At 39.4% G+C, this 19,988-nt stretch overlaps 1 protein-coding gene across 1 annotated transcript in view; it reads right to left on the minus strand.

Annotated features, from left to right (window-relative positions):
• NUA (nuclear pore anchor) overlaps positions 1–17,510 on the minus strand; it is a 129,880-nt gene extending 112,370 nt beyond the window's left edge. The window contains exons 1-3 of the mRNA XM_077376677.1: positions 17,064–17,510; positions 16,288–16,434; positions 6,981–7,079 (exon numbers count right to left, since the gene is read on the minus strand). Coding sequence (XP_077232792.1) covers positions 6,981–7,079; positions 16,288–16,434; positions 17,064–17,369 — 552 coding nt within the window. The 5' untranslated portion in view covers positions 17,370–17,510. The remainder of the gene's footprint in view (positions 1–6,980; positions 7,080–16,287; positions 16,435–17,063) is intronic.
• Positions 17,511–19,988: the final 2,478 nt, after the last annotated feature.

Consider the following 19,988-nt stretch of genomic DNA (forward strand, 5'->3'; position numbering starts at 1 on the left):
TAGGAAAATTTTCATGTGTTATGACAGATTTGCATTTAAGTGGATATTAATTTCCACGCACTCGGAGTGTCAAAACAATCTGAGAGGAAATCATAGATATAGCCTTCAAATAGAGAAAACAATGATGTATAAATTATTATTTTTTGAAAATTAACAATGACGTATTGTCGAAAAACCAACGTATCGTCGGCAAACTCGCGGATTTGTCTTCCTCATCCAATAGATAGTTTGGTGGCAACTCAGCAGAAAAAAATAATCAATAGTACAAAAAAATACTCGCCGAATTTTAGGTGGAGAGAGTGAGAGAGAGGTGGTGGAAGTTGGAAGGATGGAGGAGGCGACGGAACAATAGAGGAGACGTGGTACGAAGGCACAAAGGACCAAAGGAACTAACGACCAAGGGGATGGCAAAATGAGAACGAGAATGCGGGAGTTAACAGGAAGAAGAAAGTAAGTGACGAAAGATGCTCCAAGAGCAATATGGGAAGTCTGTTTGGTACGGTAATGGGGGTGAAAATGGAAGGTGACAACTCTCAAAGCATGGAGTATGCGAAAGCGAAGGTGTTTACATCGGAGTGGGCATTCCTAAGATCAGTGGTGAATCTGAAAGTTGAAAAGAGGTGCTACTCCATCGGCGTGGCAGGCGAGTTCGGGGATGAAATCAAAATTCCGGCGGCGGCTGGAATTGCCAATACAGAACCTTATCCATTTGACGAGGGAGGTATTGGTAAAAACGGAGCGGAAGAAGAGGGGAGGACGGAAAACCACTTTAAAGTCAATGGACAAAAAGCAAAAACTAATTCCGGGAAGACGATCCCTGTGCCATTGGATCACATGAAAGAGGTGGACCCACAGGAAGATGAGTGGCGGAGAGAAAGATTGAGAAAAGGGAAAGAGCCGTTGGATCCAGGGGCGGTTTTTCCGAGTAAGGAGATCGTGACCGTTGATTCAAACTGGTCAAAAAGGCGCGCTGAGAACGGGAAGGATAAGCACTACAGCTGCCGGTATAACGTGGCGACTAAGGGGGGGCAAGGTGGATGGAAATAATTGGTTGGAAAATGGTCCTTCAGATAATGAGACAGACGCATCAACCGAGACGATCAGCACCATTGTTTCAAACACAATCCGTACCAGAATCGTGGACGAAAAAGAGACGCGTGCAGCGTGCTCTATGTCTTGATAACGCGTCAAAGGTGCGCTCTGATAATGACAGACAAGTGTTGGGCGGTGTGGTCCCCCACACAAGGCGGGACACGTCTTACAACAGATGTCCATAAAAAATGGACAGGTATTTCAAAGCTGCAAACCACCACTATAGTAGCTTTCACCTGAAGAAAAAAAGAAAAATATCCCTGGGCAGGTCTGGCGGTAGTGATTCAGGCGGTATTTCAATGACGGGGGAAAGACAGGAAAGGAACCGGCGAGACGCTGGATCTAAGATTGAAAGTCTTGTACAACAAGTTGTGGAGTTGGTGACAAAATGGGGTTCTAATGATCGTATCTGCAAGGAAAGTCCGTACAAAACGGAGGAGGTAATTCAAGAATATCTTGCTCTAAAATGGAGTAGAATGGAAAATACTTCGGCTATGCCATCGTCGGTGGGGAAGAATTCTATTATTCCTCAAATTATGGGTAAAGAAACTTTTGATGAGGCGAAAAAAAACGGGCAGGAGCCCCGGCTGAGGAATTTGGTATGGAGTCGATGCCAGAGACGATGAACCAAAACAAGCAAGATGTTGAGAACCATGGAGAAGGAATGAAAATTACGGAAGCTATGTCTGGAGATTCGGAAAATCGGGGTAAAGAGGACTCTTTAGAGGCTGACCTCCATGGTCAAATTCAGGCATGTATGCAAAGAACAGAAGTACAAATATCCTCCGACAGTAACAAGTCGGACGAGTTTGAAGCCATGTCTGAAATGGGGTGTGATATGTGTATTCTCTTTCAGGACGACATAGAAACCACTCGCGAAATTATCACTGAAATCGTAGTGAGGGATGAAAAGACGGCCTCCGTGGTGAAAAATAGGGGGAGGGGGAGGGGGAAGGGGAGTAGGGAGTTAGCGCGACTGCAATGAGGCGGGTGCTAGCTTCGGGTTACATTGGGATAAAATGAGGTTAAAGATGAAGGTAATCTTCTGGAATATTAGGGGTTTGTGTTCGGAAAGAAAACAGTTGGCCGTAAAAAATATGTGTATGGCAAGGGGCCCTTGCATAGTTGCGGTAATTGAGTCAAAAATGGAGATGGTGACGGAGAATGCTATTAATACCATTTGGGGAAGAACTAATAGCAGTTGGGTTGCTAAAGGTTCCAGAGGCAATTCTGGGGGGATCATAGTGATCTGGAAGGACAATATGTTTGATATGGAGGAGTCATTTATCAAGGAACATACCATATCGGTTGCTTTCACATCCCGCACCTCTAACCTTCAATGGTTGTTTACTGCTGTCCATGGACCATCTAGGGCTCGGGACAGGCAGTCCTTACGGACGGAATTGAAGGAAATACACCGTCAATGGCAAGGAACGTGGATTCTCAGTGGGGACTTTAATACCATTCGGTTCCCGGAAGAAAAAAACCGTGTGGGTCGAATTACCACCAGTATGCGTAATCTATCTAACACAATACAGTATTGTGAGCTGATCGACTTACCTTTGGAAGGTCAATGATTTACGTGGACGAATAACCAGGAACGATTAGGTCTCAGTAGATTGGACCGGATTCTAGTTTCAAAGGAATGGGAGGAGATGTACCCACAGAACCATCAGCGTGCACTGCCGAAGCCGATCTCAAATAATAATCAGGTAATGCTAGAGCTAGAGGAGTATTCAGGTGGGCCGCGACCCTTCAGATTAGACATGGCACTCTGTGAAGCTGAAGAGTTCTCCTTGAAAATTGTAGCATGGTGGAAAGAGTTGCAGTTCGAAGGGTGGAGGGGGCACGTTCTGTGCGAGAAGTTTAAAGCACTCAAAGTAAGGATAAAGGAATAGGCAAAACGGATGAAATTAGCCACTGAGAATCGTAAAACTGAATTATTGGTGGAATTGGGGGCCTTGGAAAATCTGGAGGAGAATGCTATGTTGGTGGATGCTGACCAGCAAAAAAGATCTGAGTTGAAGACCGAATACGAAGAAATAATTCTGTGTGAGGAGATCAGTTGGAGGCAAAAATCCAGAGCTATCTGGCTAACAGAAGGTGACAGAAATACCAAGTTCATCGTATGGCAAGTGTCCATCGAAGGATAAACACTATAAATTGCCTCTGGGTGGGGGACAAATTGGTGGAGGACAAGGCCGTCATTCGTGACCACATTGTGGACTTTTACTCGACAACGTATACGGCAAAGCATTGATGGCGCCCAAAGCTTGGTGTTCTGAACTTTAGGAGAATATCAGAGGATAGAATGGCGTGGCTCGAAAGACCGTTTAGAATGGAGGAAGTGGAAAAGACTCTGAACATCATGCAGAAGGAAAAGGCACCTGGACCCGACGGCTTTCCAATGGGCTTTTATCTACGGTATTGGAATATCATAAAAGATGAGGTACTTGTTTTCATGCATGAATTCCATGCTCGAGGCAAACTGAACAAGGCGGTCAATACTACCTTTATCACTCTTATACCAAAAGAAGTTGGTGCTATTGAAATCGGGGATTTCCGGCCTATAAGTCTTTTACATAGTTTATATAAACTACTTGCTAAAGCTCTGGCGATACGATTGAAGGTGGTGATGGGCGATGTTGTTTCAAAATTACATTGAGCCTTTGTGCAGAAGCGGCAGATCTTGGATGCGATTTTAATTGCTAATGAGATTCTAGATACTCTGAAAAGCCAGAGGGAAAGAGGCGTAATTGTCAAGGTGGATCTTGAGAAAGCTTATGATCATGTTGATTGGAACGTGCTAGATTATATTTTAAAGAGGATGGGTTCTGGTACGAAGTGGAGAGGGTGGAAGAATGCTTGTGTGTCATCTATGGATTAAAATTTCGGTTTCGGTAACCATTTCGGACCTTCGGAAAACCGAAATTTCGGTCAAAATTTGGTAATAATTAAAAAAGAATATTTAATTCATTTCGAAATTTTGTAACATTTTTTTTTTTTTTAAATTACAATTAACCGAAATTTCGGCAAATTTCGGTTTCAGTCTCCACCAACGGCTCTGCTGAAGGTTTCCTTGGATCTTCTCGCTGCCTCCGACAGGGTGATCCTCTATCTCCATACCTTTTCATCATGTAACCAGAAGCATTGAGTTTGTTGTTTAAGAAGGCGGAATTGTGTGGTTATATTTCTGGGTTACGGGCGTATCGAAATTCTGAAACGGTATCACATCTCACGATACGCTGGTTTTTTTGAAAGACGATATAAAGCAGATAACCAACTTGAGACGGTTGTTCTGGTGGTTCAACATAACTACGGGATTAAAGGTAAATCTCTCTAAAAGTGGTATCGTTGGCATCAATCTGGATGACCATTGTACTGCTGCCATTGCTGAAATTTTGGGGTGCGCGGAATACAAATTCCTTATTACCTATCCCGGAATACCATTGGGCTTTGGGATTCCTAAGCAAGCGATGTGGGATCCGGTACTGGAAAGAATTGAAAGGAAGGTAGCATCCTGGAAGAAGTCATACCTTTCCTTTGGGGGTAGAATTACCCTGATTAAGGCGGCCCTGTAAAAAATGCCCATATATTACATGTCCCTTTTTAAAATCCCGATTAAGATTGCAAGTCGGATTGAAAATATACAAAGAGACATTTTATGTGAAGGGTCTGAAGAGGGCAAGAGAATGAGACATTTGTTAAAGTGGAAGAAAGTTTGCAGATCCAAGAAGAATGGGGGCCTGGGCATCGGACAGATAAAGCTACAGAATAAATCCCTACTGGGAAATGGTTTTGGAGATTTGGAACCGAAAAGAAGCATTACGGCACAGTATTATAGGGGGGAAATACGGCCGGGGATGGGGAGACTGGATCACTCGTGAGCTCCCACGGGGAAAGGGTTCTGGAGCTTGGAAATCGATATCTTCTGTTGGATCGGATTTTCAATCACTCGTGAGATACAGGGTGGGGGTGGGAGATCATGTACGTTTTTGGAAGGATTTATGGTCACGGGACTCATGCCTATCTGAGTCTTACTCTGAGATCTTCAGGCTTGCAGTAAATCCGGAGGCCACTGTGGCAGACTATATGGTAAGAGGTGCTGCCCTTGGGGATCAGTTTTGGGATATCCGGCTCAGGAGGCACCTCAAGAAGAGTGAGATAAACACCTTTGCGAATCTGCTTCAAATACTTTCCAAGTGCTACTTATCAGCAAATCAAGCGGATAGATGTCTATGGACTCCAGATCCGCAAAGTGGCTTTTCTGCCAGATCATTTTCCTGGAAACTTAGCAACGATCGCGGAAGGACTTCTCCGCACGTCCGCATATGGCAAATCACGCTGCCCCCACGTATCGCGGCTTTTGCTTGGACCGTCTCATATAAATGCATTAACACTTGTGATCGCCTAAAAGAAAGATCACTCAACCTCACAAGCTGGTGCACACTCTGTCACTCTGCGGAAGAAACCTTAGCTCATCTCCTTCTACATTGCTCCTCTCACAAGATATGGATGGGAATCTTTTGTTTTTCGGAGTAATGTGGGTAACCCAGGGGAGTGTAACGAAGGTCATTCTAAATTGGGGTGGTGCATTTTACGGAAAATTAGGGCAATTGATGTGGAAGTATATTCCCTATACAATCATCTGGAACATATGGCTCGAGCGGCATAGAACGGAGATGTGATCATATATTGCTCGATGCAAGACTCCTCCACAAATTGCTCTCCTTAGGCGGTCTGCGAAGGGAAAAGAGGGTCTATGCCTCCCCTAACTCTCCCACCATGAGACTAAAGATCACGCCACAATTAGCTCTTCCAACTTTCAGAGCATCCCGACCACCACCTCAATTCCCGATCTCCCTTCACTCATCTGCAAGTCCATCATATCGAAGATCAATCATCCTACACTCTTCAAGACGATCAGCACCCTTTTGTATATCCATCTTTATCAATAATACCAAGCGTAGGGTAAAGCTAGAGGAGGTCTGAGAAAACCCCTAAACATCCTTTGAGCTTCTCATTGCAAGCAGATCATCACTTGCCACTCTAGAAAACTATTTAAATCAGTCTTTCATGTGCGAACAAGACACACTGACAAAGGAAATTATTTTGAGCGTGAAAAGGAAATGGTGAATTGATTCCAAAATGCATGTCTTACATACATCAAGTGGTTTATATTTTATAAGAGGTGTGTCAAGAGCCTGGCATCAATTTCTTACTTTAGGTGTTTCAAGAAGAAATATCGGCACAACATGTGGGTGTCGGTGGGTGCGTGGGTGGGGTGGGGGGGTGTGAATTGTAAGAATGTCATTGTTATTGTACTTTAGTCAAGGGTAGTTTAGTCATTGTTATTGTTTTATTTTTCTCTTTAACTAGGGTAATTCACTTGGCTAATGTGAAAACACCATCCAGTAGAATAAGGCACTAAACTGTTTTTCTTCAATTGGAACTAGTAAAATGGTTTGTACAACTTAAAACAAGGATACTTATACGGTCCATGTCTAGTGATAAAAAGAGCAAAAACAATTTTATATAGGGTAGAAATGTCCCTTAACAATTGTTGAATTTAAGAAACTGATGAGAAGTAAAGAACAGGCATCTATTCTATGCGTATGCCTTCAGCTGCAAAAGGTAAAGAAGCTAAAAGAAAAACCTCAATATGCTTTGAATGTATAATTATATACAGGAAATGCATGAATATATTTACGGCAACTGCATGTTATAATAGAGTAGAAGGATCATGGACGAAACCCTACCATTTTTATTTTTATTTTTATTTTTAAATGGACAAAACCCTACCATTACTAGGCAACAGCTTAATAAATGAAACTACGGATGAGAGACATCGACTGTCTTAAAGAAAGCATGAAAGAATGTTCACTGGCCTGTGAAAGACGAGAATGCGTAGCCCGGGAGCGAGCCAATTCTGCCTCGCTATCATGCAATCGAGCCTCTTTCAGAGCAGAATTATCTGTTAAGTTAACCTTTACCGCAAGGAAAGAAAAGATAACTTAGATAAATTTGATAAATAGATATTGCATACTTACCAGAAAGTAACAAAAATAAACATGAAGATGTATTTGGTGACAACATCTTATATGAACCAAGTACATAAATATCAAAATAGTACAACTACTGATAACAACATAAAGCATTTTCAAAAACGATTCGACAAAGCCAACATCAACAATCTCTGAGCAGCAATCATTGTAAATGAAGTCAAATGTAAGAGATAAAAGTTGATTTATGTTAAAATCCAATCTTTAATGCACTGAAACAAATGTTAAAGGTACAGGCCAAAAGTTGATGTATATTCAAAACCATTTTTGAAACCTCTTATCGGATTGGTTTCCGCGCTACCTAGCACCAGTATCCAATAATAGCAATTTCAGAATGCAATACTAGCAAGAAAATTCCAAGAAATTGTACAATGACTCTAATGTAATTTGTATGAAGGCTCTCAAAATTTAAATAAATTAAATCGCAACCAACAAAAAGAAAAAAGGATATGAGAAATGAGATTAATTGATCTTTTTTTTTTTAATGGTGGGAGATGGGATTAATTATGCCAAATAAAATCAACAGTAGGTTAAAGAGACCAGACGACCAGATTACAGGCAATTGATATGGTTGCAAATGAACAACATAGAATAGTGTGGTAGTGAATCCAACATCTAAAATAACAGTTCCATGGCGATACTTAGCATGGTGCAGAAGTAGTATAATACGAGTAATACCAAAAACCTGGAGTTGTGTATTGGCCAAATAAATGCTTGAAACAGGGTAGCATCTATTGAGAAGTATTTTATCCTTTCTATGGGGCATTATTGTCCTTACCTTATGTCATTTAGCTATATGAGTTAGCGTTATTAATGTCCTCTATGTAAATAAGGATAATGGGGTTCAAGCCTATGTCACAAATATCGTTCTCGGAAATTTCTCGGCAAGGGAAAATCTCGGGATGTTTTTTTTTTTAAATTTCGGGTTTATATCGGAAAAAAAGATAAAAATAAAATTATTTAAATATATATATATATATATATTTAAAATTCAAGAAAAAATAAAAAAATATCGTAAAAATATCCATATAGTATCGTGATATTATTGCTATATTTTGTGATAAAAAAGAAAATACCCCTACATTTTTAAAATCTTGGGTTTATTCCGGGATTTTGTCGTTTTATCAAAAAGTCGAGATAAAAACGTGATACTTTGAAAATATGGGAGATATTTGTGACATGGGTCAAGCAAAAAAGCCTTAGAGAAAAGTACAAGGTAATCACTCTGTTTTTCTCTAAATATTGTTGTTTCTTCTTTTTTCCATTTTTAAGTGTGCAAAACAAAAAGAAAAATGCAGATCAAAACATCCCAGCATCTCTAAGAGCACAAACACTGAATCAAAACCAAATATTAAGCATATGATGCCAATAGACTATATTACTACAAAATATCTATAATTCAGCTGACACTTCGAATTTATTGCTGACACGTGTGCCCTGATGGGTCCAACACGACACGCGTGACCACACATGTCGAAACTCCTTTGGACACTTTTAAATGTATTGCGAGTGAGTTAATGTGCGCGTGTGGACACGCATTTGTGTAATAATCAATAATTTTATGAGGATGTATGAGTCGACACACGAATCCATATCGACAAATTATGATTATATATACTTTCTATTTTAGCTGTGTCCCAGTTGCTAAATTTTGGGGGTTTGCCGTGTCCGACACTCCGTCTCAGTGTCAACACACAACACTCGTGTCCGTGTCCACAAATCATAGCAAAATACAAAAATTGCGCCATCAGTCCATCACTGACATTCTCTCTATATAGGTAAGAAAAAACCATGGTTTTAAATTTCCACCGAAACCAACATGAAATGACTGAAATGTTTCTATTTCCATCTCCACCAAAACAAAAACCGAGAGTGTATTAGTGGTATACTATATCAGTATGTGTTACATAATTATATTTATATATGAATTGCATGTAAAATGTGGTGTACGATTATGTCTAAATATTTATACGAATACATGTGAAATGTGGTACCTAATGAATTATGAGACATGCGCGACAGTGCATCTCACTAGGTGTTCGATATTGTTAAACCATTGTAGATGGTTTTCTTGGTTATGTGATGGTTTCTAAGTGTGCATTTGTGCTTGTTCTAGCATTTCATGAAGTTTTATCTTGAAATTCTTATGGTTTGCATATGTTTCCATATATTTCGTGATTTAACAAGATTTTTACTGAAATTTCAAAGTGAAAACAAAGCGTTTCTGTTTCCATGGCAACTGAAACCAAAACCGAAATTTAAAACCTTGGTGGGAAGGTATACACGTCAAAATCTTTCAATATAACCTCCATCTCTTTGAAGAACCTAAGAAATCGAGGTTTCTTCATTTTATTTAATTCATCTGAGGAGCATTAACCAAATGTGTTGATCTTGATTTCTTCTTTGAACTTATTCATAATATAACTCTAGATCCACACCCTACGTATTGGGAGAGCTAGCTAACAACAGGCTTATTGTCACTTTGTGCGTACTGTTCAACTATGCAGTTGACATTAGAACCACACTAATCATGTTAGACCTATATGACAATTATCAGCAATAAATTCAATTTATCTTGATGATAATAAATAATATAGCATCGTAATAATATCCAAATAAAATGAATTTATTGCAAGAAATATCCCCAGATTCAATTTATCTTGATAATAAATATACCATCGTAATAATATTCTAAAAAAAGAATGTATTACAAGAATAATCTCTGGCTATTTTATTTTTCATTATAATTTATGAGAATAGTGTTCCTGCACAGCTACTCAGATAACTTATCTGAGCAGCTGCTTCAAAAACTCATGTGGCCCACATTTTTGGGGTGATCCAAAGCATTCATTTGAAAGGCCCTTTCATGGATAGGGTGTGTACCAAAAATCAGCCCTATAGCATCATCCTAACCCAATCAAAGGTCGAGGGAAAAATGGACAGACATTGTTTCTGACCATTTTTTCCCTCCACAAATGGCAGGGTTAGGATGATCCTAAAGGGCTCATTTTTTGTACACACCCTATTCATGGAAGGGCCTTCCAAATGAATGCTTTGGATCACCCCAAATATGTGGGGCCACATGAGTTTTTGAAGCAGCTGCTCAGATAAGCTATATGAGCAGCTGCGCATGAACACTTTACTCATAATTTATACCTCATTATGATGATAAAATTAACTCGAGTTAGGTTATAGCTATTATATTATGCAACTTTTAATATAACTTGTTTTTTACGGCATAATATACCTTACTTTTTAAAATATAAATTATAATAGCTCCTCCCTCCCTCCTACCCATACTCAACTCAACTCAACTCAACTCAACAAAGCCTTTGTCCCAGAATAGTTGGGGTCGGCTAAATGAATCCTCTAGAAAAATTTCATGAAGCAGGTGAAAGGAATCTACCCGGCTCAAATGGACTAAGTCTAATCCTGGCCCTAGTTGGGTTCGTCTACGTGGATCATTTTCTTCCATTCTCTCATGTCCAAGGTTATGTTCTCTGTTATGTTCCTAGCCATCAAGTCTTTCCTCATTGTTTCTACCCAAGTCGTTTTCGGTCTGCCCCTACCTCTTTTTAATCAACCAACTTGGCACCAGTCACTTCTTCTCACTAGAGCATCCAAAGGCCTACGTTGGATATGTCCAAACCATCTTAAGCGGTGCTCTCTCATCTTCTCCTCAATTGGTGTCACCCCCACCATCTTACGAATGTCTTCATTTTTAATTCTATCTAACCTTGTGTGGCCACACATCCATCGAAGCATTCGAATTTCCGCTACACTCATCTTATGCACATGTTGCTTCTTGGTGGCCCAACATTCTGAGCCGTACAGCATGGCGGGTCTCACAGCTGTCATATAAAAATTTCCCTTCAACTATTGGAAGGGCTTTTACGATCGCACAGAACTTCTGAGGCAAGCTTCCACTTCAACCAACCTGCGCTTATTCTATGGTTAACGTCCTCTTCAATCTCTCCTTCCTGATATAGAATTGAACCAAGATAGCAACAGATATCCCCCTTACATTCCTCATGTCCAGCCATATTTACTACACCCTCGCCTCGCCTCCTTACATTACTAAAGTTGCACTCCATATACTGTCTTAGTCCTACGTAGTTTAAAACCTATGGATTCCAAGGTAGTTCTCCATAACTCTAACTTCGCATTAACTCTTGCTTTGGTCTCGTCGATTAATACTATATCATCTGCAAATAACATACACCATGGCACCTCATCCTGAATACCCTCCGTCTAGAAAGCACGGGTACTCTCCCGGGCCTCCCGTACCCGTACCTAACACGTATGGGGTGTGGGTACGTTCGGGTACGCCCTGGGTACGTCCCGGGTACGTTACCCCCAAATTAAAAAAATAAAAATCCTTTTTCTTGTACTGGGTGCGTGTCGGGTGCGTTAGGGGTGCGCACCCACGCGTACCCGACACACCCTGCTTCTCTTACCTGGTCTGTAAACCCTTCATGCTTCTTCTCTCTCCTTTTCTGTACTTAGTATTTACATGTAAACCATTTAAGTAAGATTTACATGTAAATAACGGATTACCCCCATTTAGATTTATTAAAAATAGTTTCAAGACTCAAATTTAAAAGGAAAAAAAGTCAACTCTCCTATTCTAGTACAAAATTCGCAGAAAAAGGGTTAGGTCAAAATTTTAACTTTCTTAACTTCCAAACAGTGGGGGTATTTTTCAAATTTTAAAAATTCATAAAATCTATCATGTCCAAACATTATTAAATCTCAAAAGTCCGGTAAAAGAAATCTCATAATTCGGTCTCTAAAAATTATTTATCTTGTCAGGCACTGGTCAACACACTGGCGACAAGACTCTTTTTCAAATGAATGATGTATTGAAGCCTCATGTTATGAAATATGGAACTTAATCACTTATGAAATAAAGAGTAATATTAGAATTTTCCATTTTGGTGATGTTATTGTTATTTGATTGCTCTCCATTTATTTTTTTTAATTTTTATAAATATATAATAAAATATTAAAATATATTATTATATTCGGCGTACCCGAACGTACCCGCACCTTGTTTTTTTGAAAAATCACGTACCCGTGTCGTGTCATACCCGTACCCGTGCTTCATAGCCCTCCGTAAGCTCATCCATAACTAGCGTAAAAAGATAAGGGCTTAGAGCTGATCCTTGGTGCAGTCCTATTGTAATTGGGAATTCAATCGACGTGCCATCCGCAGTTCTCACACTAGTTTCTGCTCCATCATACATGTCCTTAATCACATCAACATACGTAGTAGGCACTTTTTTCCTTTCAATGACCCACCACATAACACTCCTGGGAACCCTATCATACGCTTTCTCTTATCAATTAAAACCATATGATGGTCTTTTTATTTTCTCTAAATCTCTCCATTAACCGCCTAATGAAGAAGATAGCTTCCATAGTCGATCGTCCGGGCATGAAGCCAAACTAATTCTCTGACACCTTAGTCTCTTTTCTTAGTCTATGCTCAATTACTCTCTCCCAAAGCTTCATGGTGGTGTGACTCATTAGCTTAATTCCACGATAATTGGTGCAACTATGAATATCCCCTTTATTCTTATAAATAGGTACTAATGTACTCTTCCTCCACTCACAAGCATCTTCTTAGTCTTCAACTATTATTAAATAATATAGTTAACCAAACTAAACCTACATCACCAAAGCATCTCCAAGTCTCAATAGGAATACCGTCAGGCCTAATTTCTTATTTTTCATAGCTACTATTACCTCTGATATTCGAATATACCTTAATTGTTATGATATAAATTATAATAGGTCTTCCCTCCCTCATACAATATAATATAAGTTATTTATTATGATAACCCCACTCCCAAAGGTCAAACCTCACTCGCACTCCCAAAGATCAAAGCTCTCTTACACGAACCTCCACGTCCTAGCTGTGAGCAGACTCTCTTTGACTAGCCGTGATTCTAAATACATCTTAGGGACACCTACACAGTAACTACATATAGGTTATGGGACTTCTCTCTCATGACCATGGTTTTAAATTTCCAACGAAATTGCCAAAATGTTCCCGTTTCCATCACCACCGAAATGAAATCTCAAAGGATTCGTTCCACTTCATTATTTCGTCGACCGAAATTACCGAAATTTGACTGAAACAGTTGAAACAACCAAAAAAAAAAAGGAAAGACGTTCCGATTTATAGCGTATAAAAATGTTTTTCCTCAAAATAAAAAAGATCTTCCCTAATATGCAACAAGTTGGAAAAAAAAACCCTACAAATTAAAGAAACACGTTTTGCCCTGCTTTTTCATGGAATTTTTATGGAAACACTTGTTTTGGAAGAAAAAATAAATAATTTTGGAATTTCTTCTGGAAAACCCTAATTTGTAAAACCATAAAGCATTTGGAATATTTCCATAAAGCGTGTTTATTTGATTTTTCAACCTTTGATTTGATGCACTTATAGATTAATTGTCATTCGGATGTAAATAGTTCAAATAGTGGTGTCAATACCAATTGCTAAGGTAGAAAATATATTAAAAAAATTATCTCTGTCAACATGCTTTGTGGGCCCATCCTAGCTTAATCGAGGGTGGGCCCAATTTCTATCTCAATGATAAGTCACGGGAATTTCAAATTTCAAAACCTATGCATCATACAAATGATGAGTCTCTAACTAATAAGCACAAAAAGGGGAAATGTTTTTGTAAGTCATTTTACTATGCATTTCATTTCATTTCATTAATGTAGATAATGATATTTGGTGGACAGCATCAATGGACTGCAAGTATCTTATGCAAACCAATGCTAGAAGCAATGACAATGAGCTGCAAAAAAGTTGAAGGAACATCGAACCCAAGATGACATTATGATGATGTCACAATGACATCATGATAAGTTGATAATATCTATTATATCTGGATACTAGTGGAGGCCCAGCGACCAAAGTATCATGTCTGACACGATACAATAAGGATACTCATACCAGATACTTCACGGATATTCTTTTGGTCAAAAAACCTATCTGGTGGTCAAAAAAGCTATCACTGATCATAAATAATCTCACTCTCTCCAAATTAAATATCATGTTTTTTGCTTGCTTTTATTGCATACTTGCAATTGTCATTTTGAGTATGAGTCCTCCCTATCCTATTTTAAAATTTATCATTCATTCCATCTTCTACATCAAACCTTGTTTCTCAGTGCCAACTTCCCTATTAAAGAGCTTTTCTAAGTGAGGTTGTTTGTTTTCTTTATTTATCTTGTGCTGTTTTTTTTTTCATGGCTTTTATCATGTGCTGTTGACCATCTCAATTGTCGTTTGCTTCTCTTCTTCTCAACGAAGCTTATCATCATTCAAAAAAAAAAAAAAGTTTATGAAGCAATCTAACTGCCAAAAAAGTACGGCGCAGATCGGGGGCGGACGCTTAAAGAGCCAACAGAGGTGTGGGATCCGAAGTGTGGCGAATTATCAATAATGTGAGAGGGTTTCTCTTTAGGAATAAGATACAAGGTGGGATCAGTGACAAAATCAAGATTTGGAAAGAGTCTTGTTGTGGAGATACATTTCATCCATCAACTTGCAAGACGCCCGGCATAGGGAACCCAGCATACCCAGGAATAGGAAACCTAGCATAGCAGACTTTTATACAAGAACCAGTGAGAGAATCATGTGGACACCTATGTTCAAACAAAATTTTATGGATAGGGGGGTAGATGTGGCGACATATTTAATGTCTTTATTAGAAGGCATACATGTGGAATGAGGACAAGTACAGGCGGATATGGAAGTGGCAAACAGGAAATGGAGTAGCGCAAACATACCTATTGTGAGCATTTCTAGGACCATCTAGTCATTACCTTGTGCTGGACAAGAGACTTGGACAATATTCTCACAATTGATCATCTCATTCATCACTAGCGAGTAGCGACACATATCTAGTCATTGCATTATGTATGTTGCAATCAAGGAATCGGCGGACCACCTTCTGATCCATAGCCTCCATTGCCACTGAATTGTGGGGATCCACACTATCTTTGCTCAATTGGCCAATTTGCTTGAGGTCAACATGAGGCAAGACATTACAGTACCTTTGTTTACCAGAAATAGTTTGGACCAAGTGGAATGAAACTATTACCATTAGTTTTCAAAGGGAAAAGTAGAAGTGTAGCCGCAATTACGATAATCATTTTCAAATAAGCAGTGGTTTGGGAACTGCCGTTGAAGGTTTTCATGGACGTGGGTGCGACAAACCTACTTATGATGAGGCCTTACTATTTGCAAAGTAACGAGATGCATGGTAGGGTCATTCCCAGGATGAGTACCACACCTAGTGTTACGTAATTGAATTTCGGCGGTTCGAGCTTGGGAGATCTGGAATCAACATTAACTGTAAATGCAGTGTTCACCATGGGGACTATTGGCCAATCTTTGCAACATCTCAAACAATTACCCAACTTAACAAACACCACCTGAGAAAACATTCACCCCTGGAAACTTCTTCCTACACCATAATTGCAACCCAATTTACCTCAAGTGACACAGCCACCGTATGATTGTCCTAACAGACCTAACAGAAGCCCTCTCAATATAGACCATCAGTGACATACACACACAACTAGATTGGGACAAAGGCTTTGTTGAGTTGAGTTGAGTGACATACACACACACACACATACGTGTGCATGTGAATTAAATGCATTGCAATGGTGAAGACTTAATGACGAGTAGTTTCACCAATTAACTCCATTTGGGATTACCAAACATGCCAAAATAGTCCTCCTCCTAAAACCACTATGAGTTCAATTTACATCCAAGGGAAAGTGCATTATGTTTCAGAAAACCTGGCACGATCCGTCCCAAATCATATTGTACCATTCGGACCTTTGATGGATGCTTTTAAGCACTCCACATGTCATTGGATTCAATTTCCAGCATTTACAAAATACAACAAAGATCATTGTCGGATGCCAACTTTACTCATAAATAGCAACTCTATGACCCATAAATTTGCAATTGCAGCAACCCTTACGGGAGAATACACTTAATATGGAAACGAAAAAAGCAAATACTATGCGAATTCAATACACGATAACCATGAAAAAACAAAAAAACAAAAAAAAAAAGGAAGAGGGTAAGACTCACAATCTTGTCAAGATAGCCCTTTATGGTGGTATTCTTCTCCGCAATCTCCGAATCTCTTTGATCCAGCAAATCCAGCAACTGTCTCTTGGATTTATGAAGCTCGGAGATTTCAACAGACAGTCGTTCTGCATCTCCATCTTTGCCAATCTGAAAACACATCAAAAAAAAAAAAAAAAACAAGTAAATATGAACCTAGATAATAGAAGAAATAAACCCTAATTCTTATTTGTGTGGAAAAGGAGAAAAAAGGGGCTTACGGCCTTTGTGTGGAGCTGGTGAATCAAGCACATAAAAAAAAATTAAAAAATAAATAAATAAATACCCATGAACCTAGAGAGTAGTAGAAGAAAGAAACCCTAATTCTTATTTGTTTGGGAAAGGAGGAGAGGGAGCTTACGGCCGTTATGTGGAGCTTGTGAATCAAGCACATCAAAAAATAAATAAACAAATACCTACGAACCTATAGAGTAGTAAAAGAGAGAGAAAAATTGATAAAAAAACCCTAATTCTTATTTATTTAAGCCTTTATGTGGAGCTGATGAATCAAAAAAAAAAACTATGAACCTAGAGAGTAGTAAAGGGGGGAAAAAGACCCTAATAAAAAAAAACCCTAATTCTTATCTATTAGAAATGGGATAATACAGCCTTTATATGGAGCTGGTGAATCAAGCACATCAAACAAAAAAAAAAAAAAAATCTATGAACCTAGAGAGTAGTAAAGGAAAAAAAAAACCCTAATTCTTATCTATTTTAGAAGGGAAAAAAAGGGAGCTTACAGCCTTGATGTTGAGCTGGTGCTTATGAGCCTGAGCTTCAGCGAGATCGGAAAGGGTTTTCTCAAGAGAAGCTGAAATCCGAGAATTCTCGGCTTCGAGATTGGAAAATTCCGCAGAAAGGGAAAGATATTTCTGTTCTAAGAGCGCACATGTTTGCTCGGCGGTTATGGAGGAGGCTTCAACTTGAGCCTTGAAATTTTCGAGCTGAAGGGTTAGGTTTTGTATATATGAATCGGCTTTTTCGGCTACTAGAGAGGAATCGTGAGAGCAGAGGCGGAATTCCTCGTCGGAGAGGAAGAGTGGCATGGTGTCGTTATCAATGCGAGGGGGAGAGGGATCAGATCAGAAGATAAGGGTTTGGGTTTGGGTTTGGGTGGGAAGAAGGAGAAAGAAGATGTGGAATAACCACGGGAATGAGGGGAAAATGATGGGGTGTTTGTTTGCCGAATTGCCTTCCACCCCCTTTTTATAGTATTTCTAGTAAAATGGTGGCCCAACTTATGCATGGATTTTGTACTCTCAAAACATGTTGTAAAATGGTGGGCCCCACCTTAATGGATCGGATCCACGTATGTTTCAGTCACGAATCACGATCCATTCAAATCCCTTACCGGTCCGATCGGATTCAGAGTGTTCTTCGGATCCTACTTCTGGTGTCCCGCTCATGATCCTTTTTCAAATTGGAGCGTCCATATGAGAGTCCTAATATGTCCTAATTACATTGTACACAATGTTAAAAAGACGTTAGAATTCTTAGTCAGCTATGAGAAAACCACTATCCACTGTGAGATCATAAGATATGCAATTTCTCTCAAATGACTCAGAGGTCTAGTGCTTGCACAATGAAGGAAATCGATGAAGAGAGGCTATTCACTGGATGAAATCCAAACAGGTCTTTTGAATATACAGATGAATAAAAATGTGATTCTTTTTCATCTTGACTAAAACTCAAAGATTCCAAATAGAGAGTGAGCTAAAAATGTGATCCAAATAGTCCGTCCCTTTCTAGTTATTGCGGATGGAGCACATTCAAAAAAAGATTGTGATTATTGACTGAATGGAGTGGCCTAGTGGATTAGGGTATGTATGAGCAACTAGTGATGGTGTGAATGGCGTGAATGGATTAGGGTTACGGGAATAAAACGATGGAGGGAGAGAAAGACATGTATCGATCAACGAAAATAGAGGAAAAGGAAAGTGAATCATGAAGTCAAATAAATGTGAAATTTATTCACTTTTACAGAAAATACCCTGCACATTACATATTTTATAAGGGTATTCTTGTAAAAATATTTCGGATCATGACTATCCATCGGATTTTCTTTGTGGATTTTCTTTGTGTGTCTGGATCTGATCCTAAATATTTTCGGATCCTATAATGAGGATCCCAAACACATCCATGGATCTTTCTAGTATGCCCATATCCCGTCCATTCAAGTTCAGATTCAGAGTATCCATCAGACCGTCTAGATCCATTGAAACTCCTATTTATGGATGGGCTTGGGTGGAGATGGTGGTACCACTCATTGGTGCAAAATGGTTGGGCCCATCCCATCAGGTGTAAAATGGTTGGGCCCAGTGGCGGAGCCAGGATTTATACATAAGAGGGGCAAGCTTATGCATAAGGGGGGCAGTCTTCAAATTTTAAAGGTGGCTAGGCCTATTAAGGAGTTTGGCCCAACTCAACATGGGCAGCTGCCCCCCTCATGCCACATGTAGCTCCGACCCTGGTTGGGCCCACTCTATGCATGGGTTAGATAAGGGGGTGTCAATGGACCTGAAATCCGATAGATCATGAGGATCCTAATGTTAATGGACAGGATTTCAGCGCGATAGCCCATCCAGTGTAAAAGAAAAGTCAACAATACACTAGAGGGGGCTGTCCCAAGTAAAAACAAAATGGGGCATATATAAAACATCCCCAAAACATGGTGTAAAATGGTGGTCCCCACGCTATGCATGGGTTTGAGTGGAGATGGTGGCCCGTCCATGGGTGTAAAATGATGGGCCCACCCCATCAAAACGTGAGGTGAAAAACTGTTGGCCCCACCCTATGCATGGGTTTGGATTAGGGGTGTTAATGGGCCTACCCTGTAAGTGGGTTCGTGAGCAAGGCTGAAAATTAAGAGGACAAATTTTGCAATCAAATCATAAATCTCTAGCATCGTTCTATCAATTCATCACTATTATCATCTTGATCATAAAGATCAAATTAAAATAAAAAATCATGTTCAACTTACCTAATGGAGTAACTAATTCCAAACCTTCGATTTCAGCAGAATTCAAACCAAAGGATCAAAGAGGAAAGAGCATGAAGGTAGCAGACAACAAATCGAAATTGTTGATGAAGATCCCAACCCCTCCTTTCATTCATGTATATTTATGGAGTGTGGATTTTAAGTTCTTTTAAAAGAACAAGTCTTCTTATGTTTCTCCTGTTGGTGGCTTATTGATTGTACATTGTACATTGCAGCACCTATCGAAAGTTATTTTTCATCTCAACCATAACAGATTTTTTAAGTCTTTTAATTCCCATATCAGGGAAATGACCAAGGCTTCCTAAATCCTTTAATTAATCACATATATTACTTAAGATAAATACCCTTCATACTGGCAAGATATCTTCCAACCACCTCATGAGTCACCCACATCAAGCCAAATCAACTGTTGATGTTGAAGACTCGTCTTCTCTCCAAATTTCAATACACATGCCATCTATTTAAAAAAGAGACCCATTTACAAAGTTAATTTTTATATGAAAATAGTAATTGTAAGTATAACTTAAAAATCAATGGATGTGGATGTGTGCAACATGTACCTAGGATTTGTCATGTGATGATCAACATCGTCATGAATCATTGATTGAGGGCTGGTGGCCACACGATCCAAATCCCAAAGAGTTCAACGAGGAGAAAAAGTGTGAGG

This window comes from Tasmannia lanceolata, unplaced genomic scaffold, assembly GCF_043159265.1.
Source record: "Tasmannia lanceolata isolate RefF3 unplaced genomic scaffold, GAP_Taslan_0.1 ptg000002l, whole genome shotgun sequence".
Taxonomy (NCBI): Eukaryota; Viridiplantae; Streptophyta; class Magnoliopsida; order Canellales; family Winteraceae; genus Tasmannia; species Tasmannia lanceolata.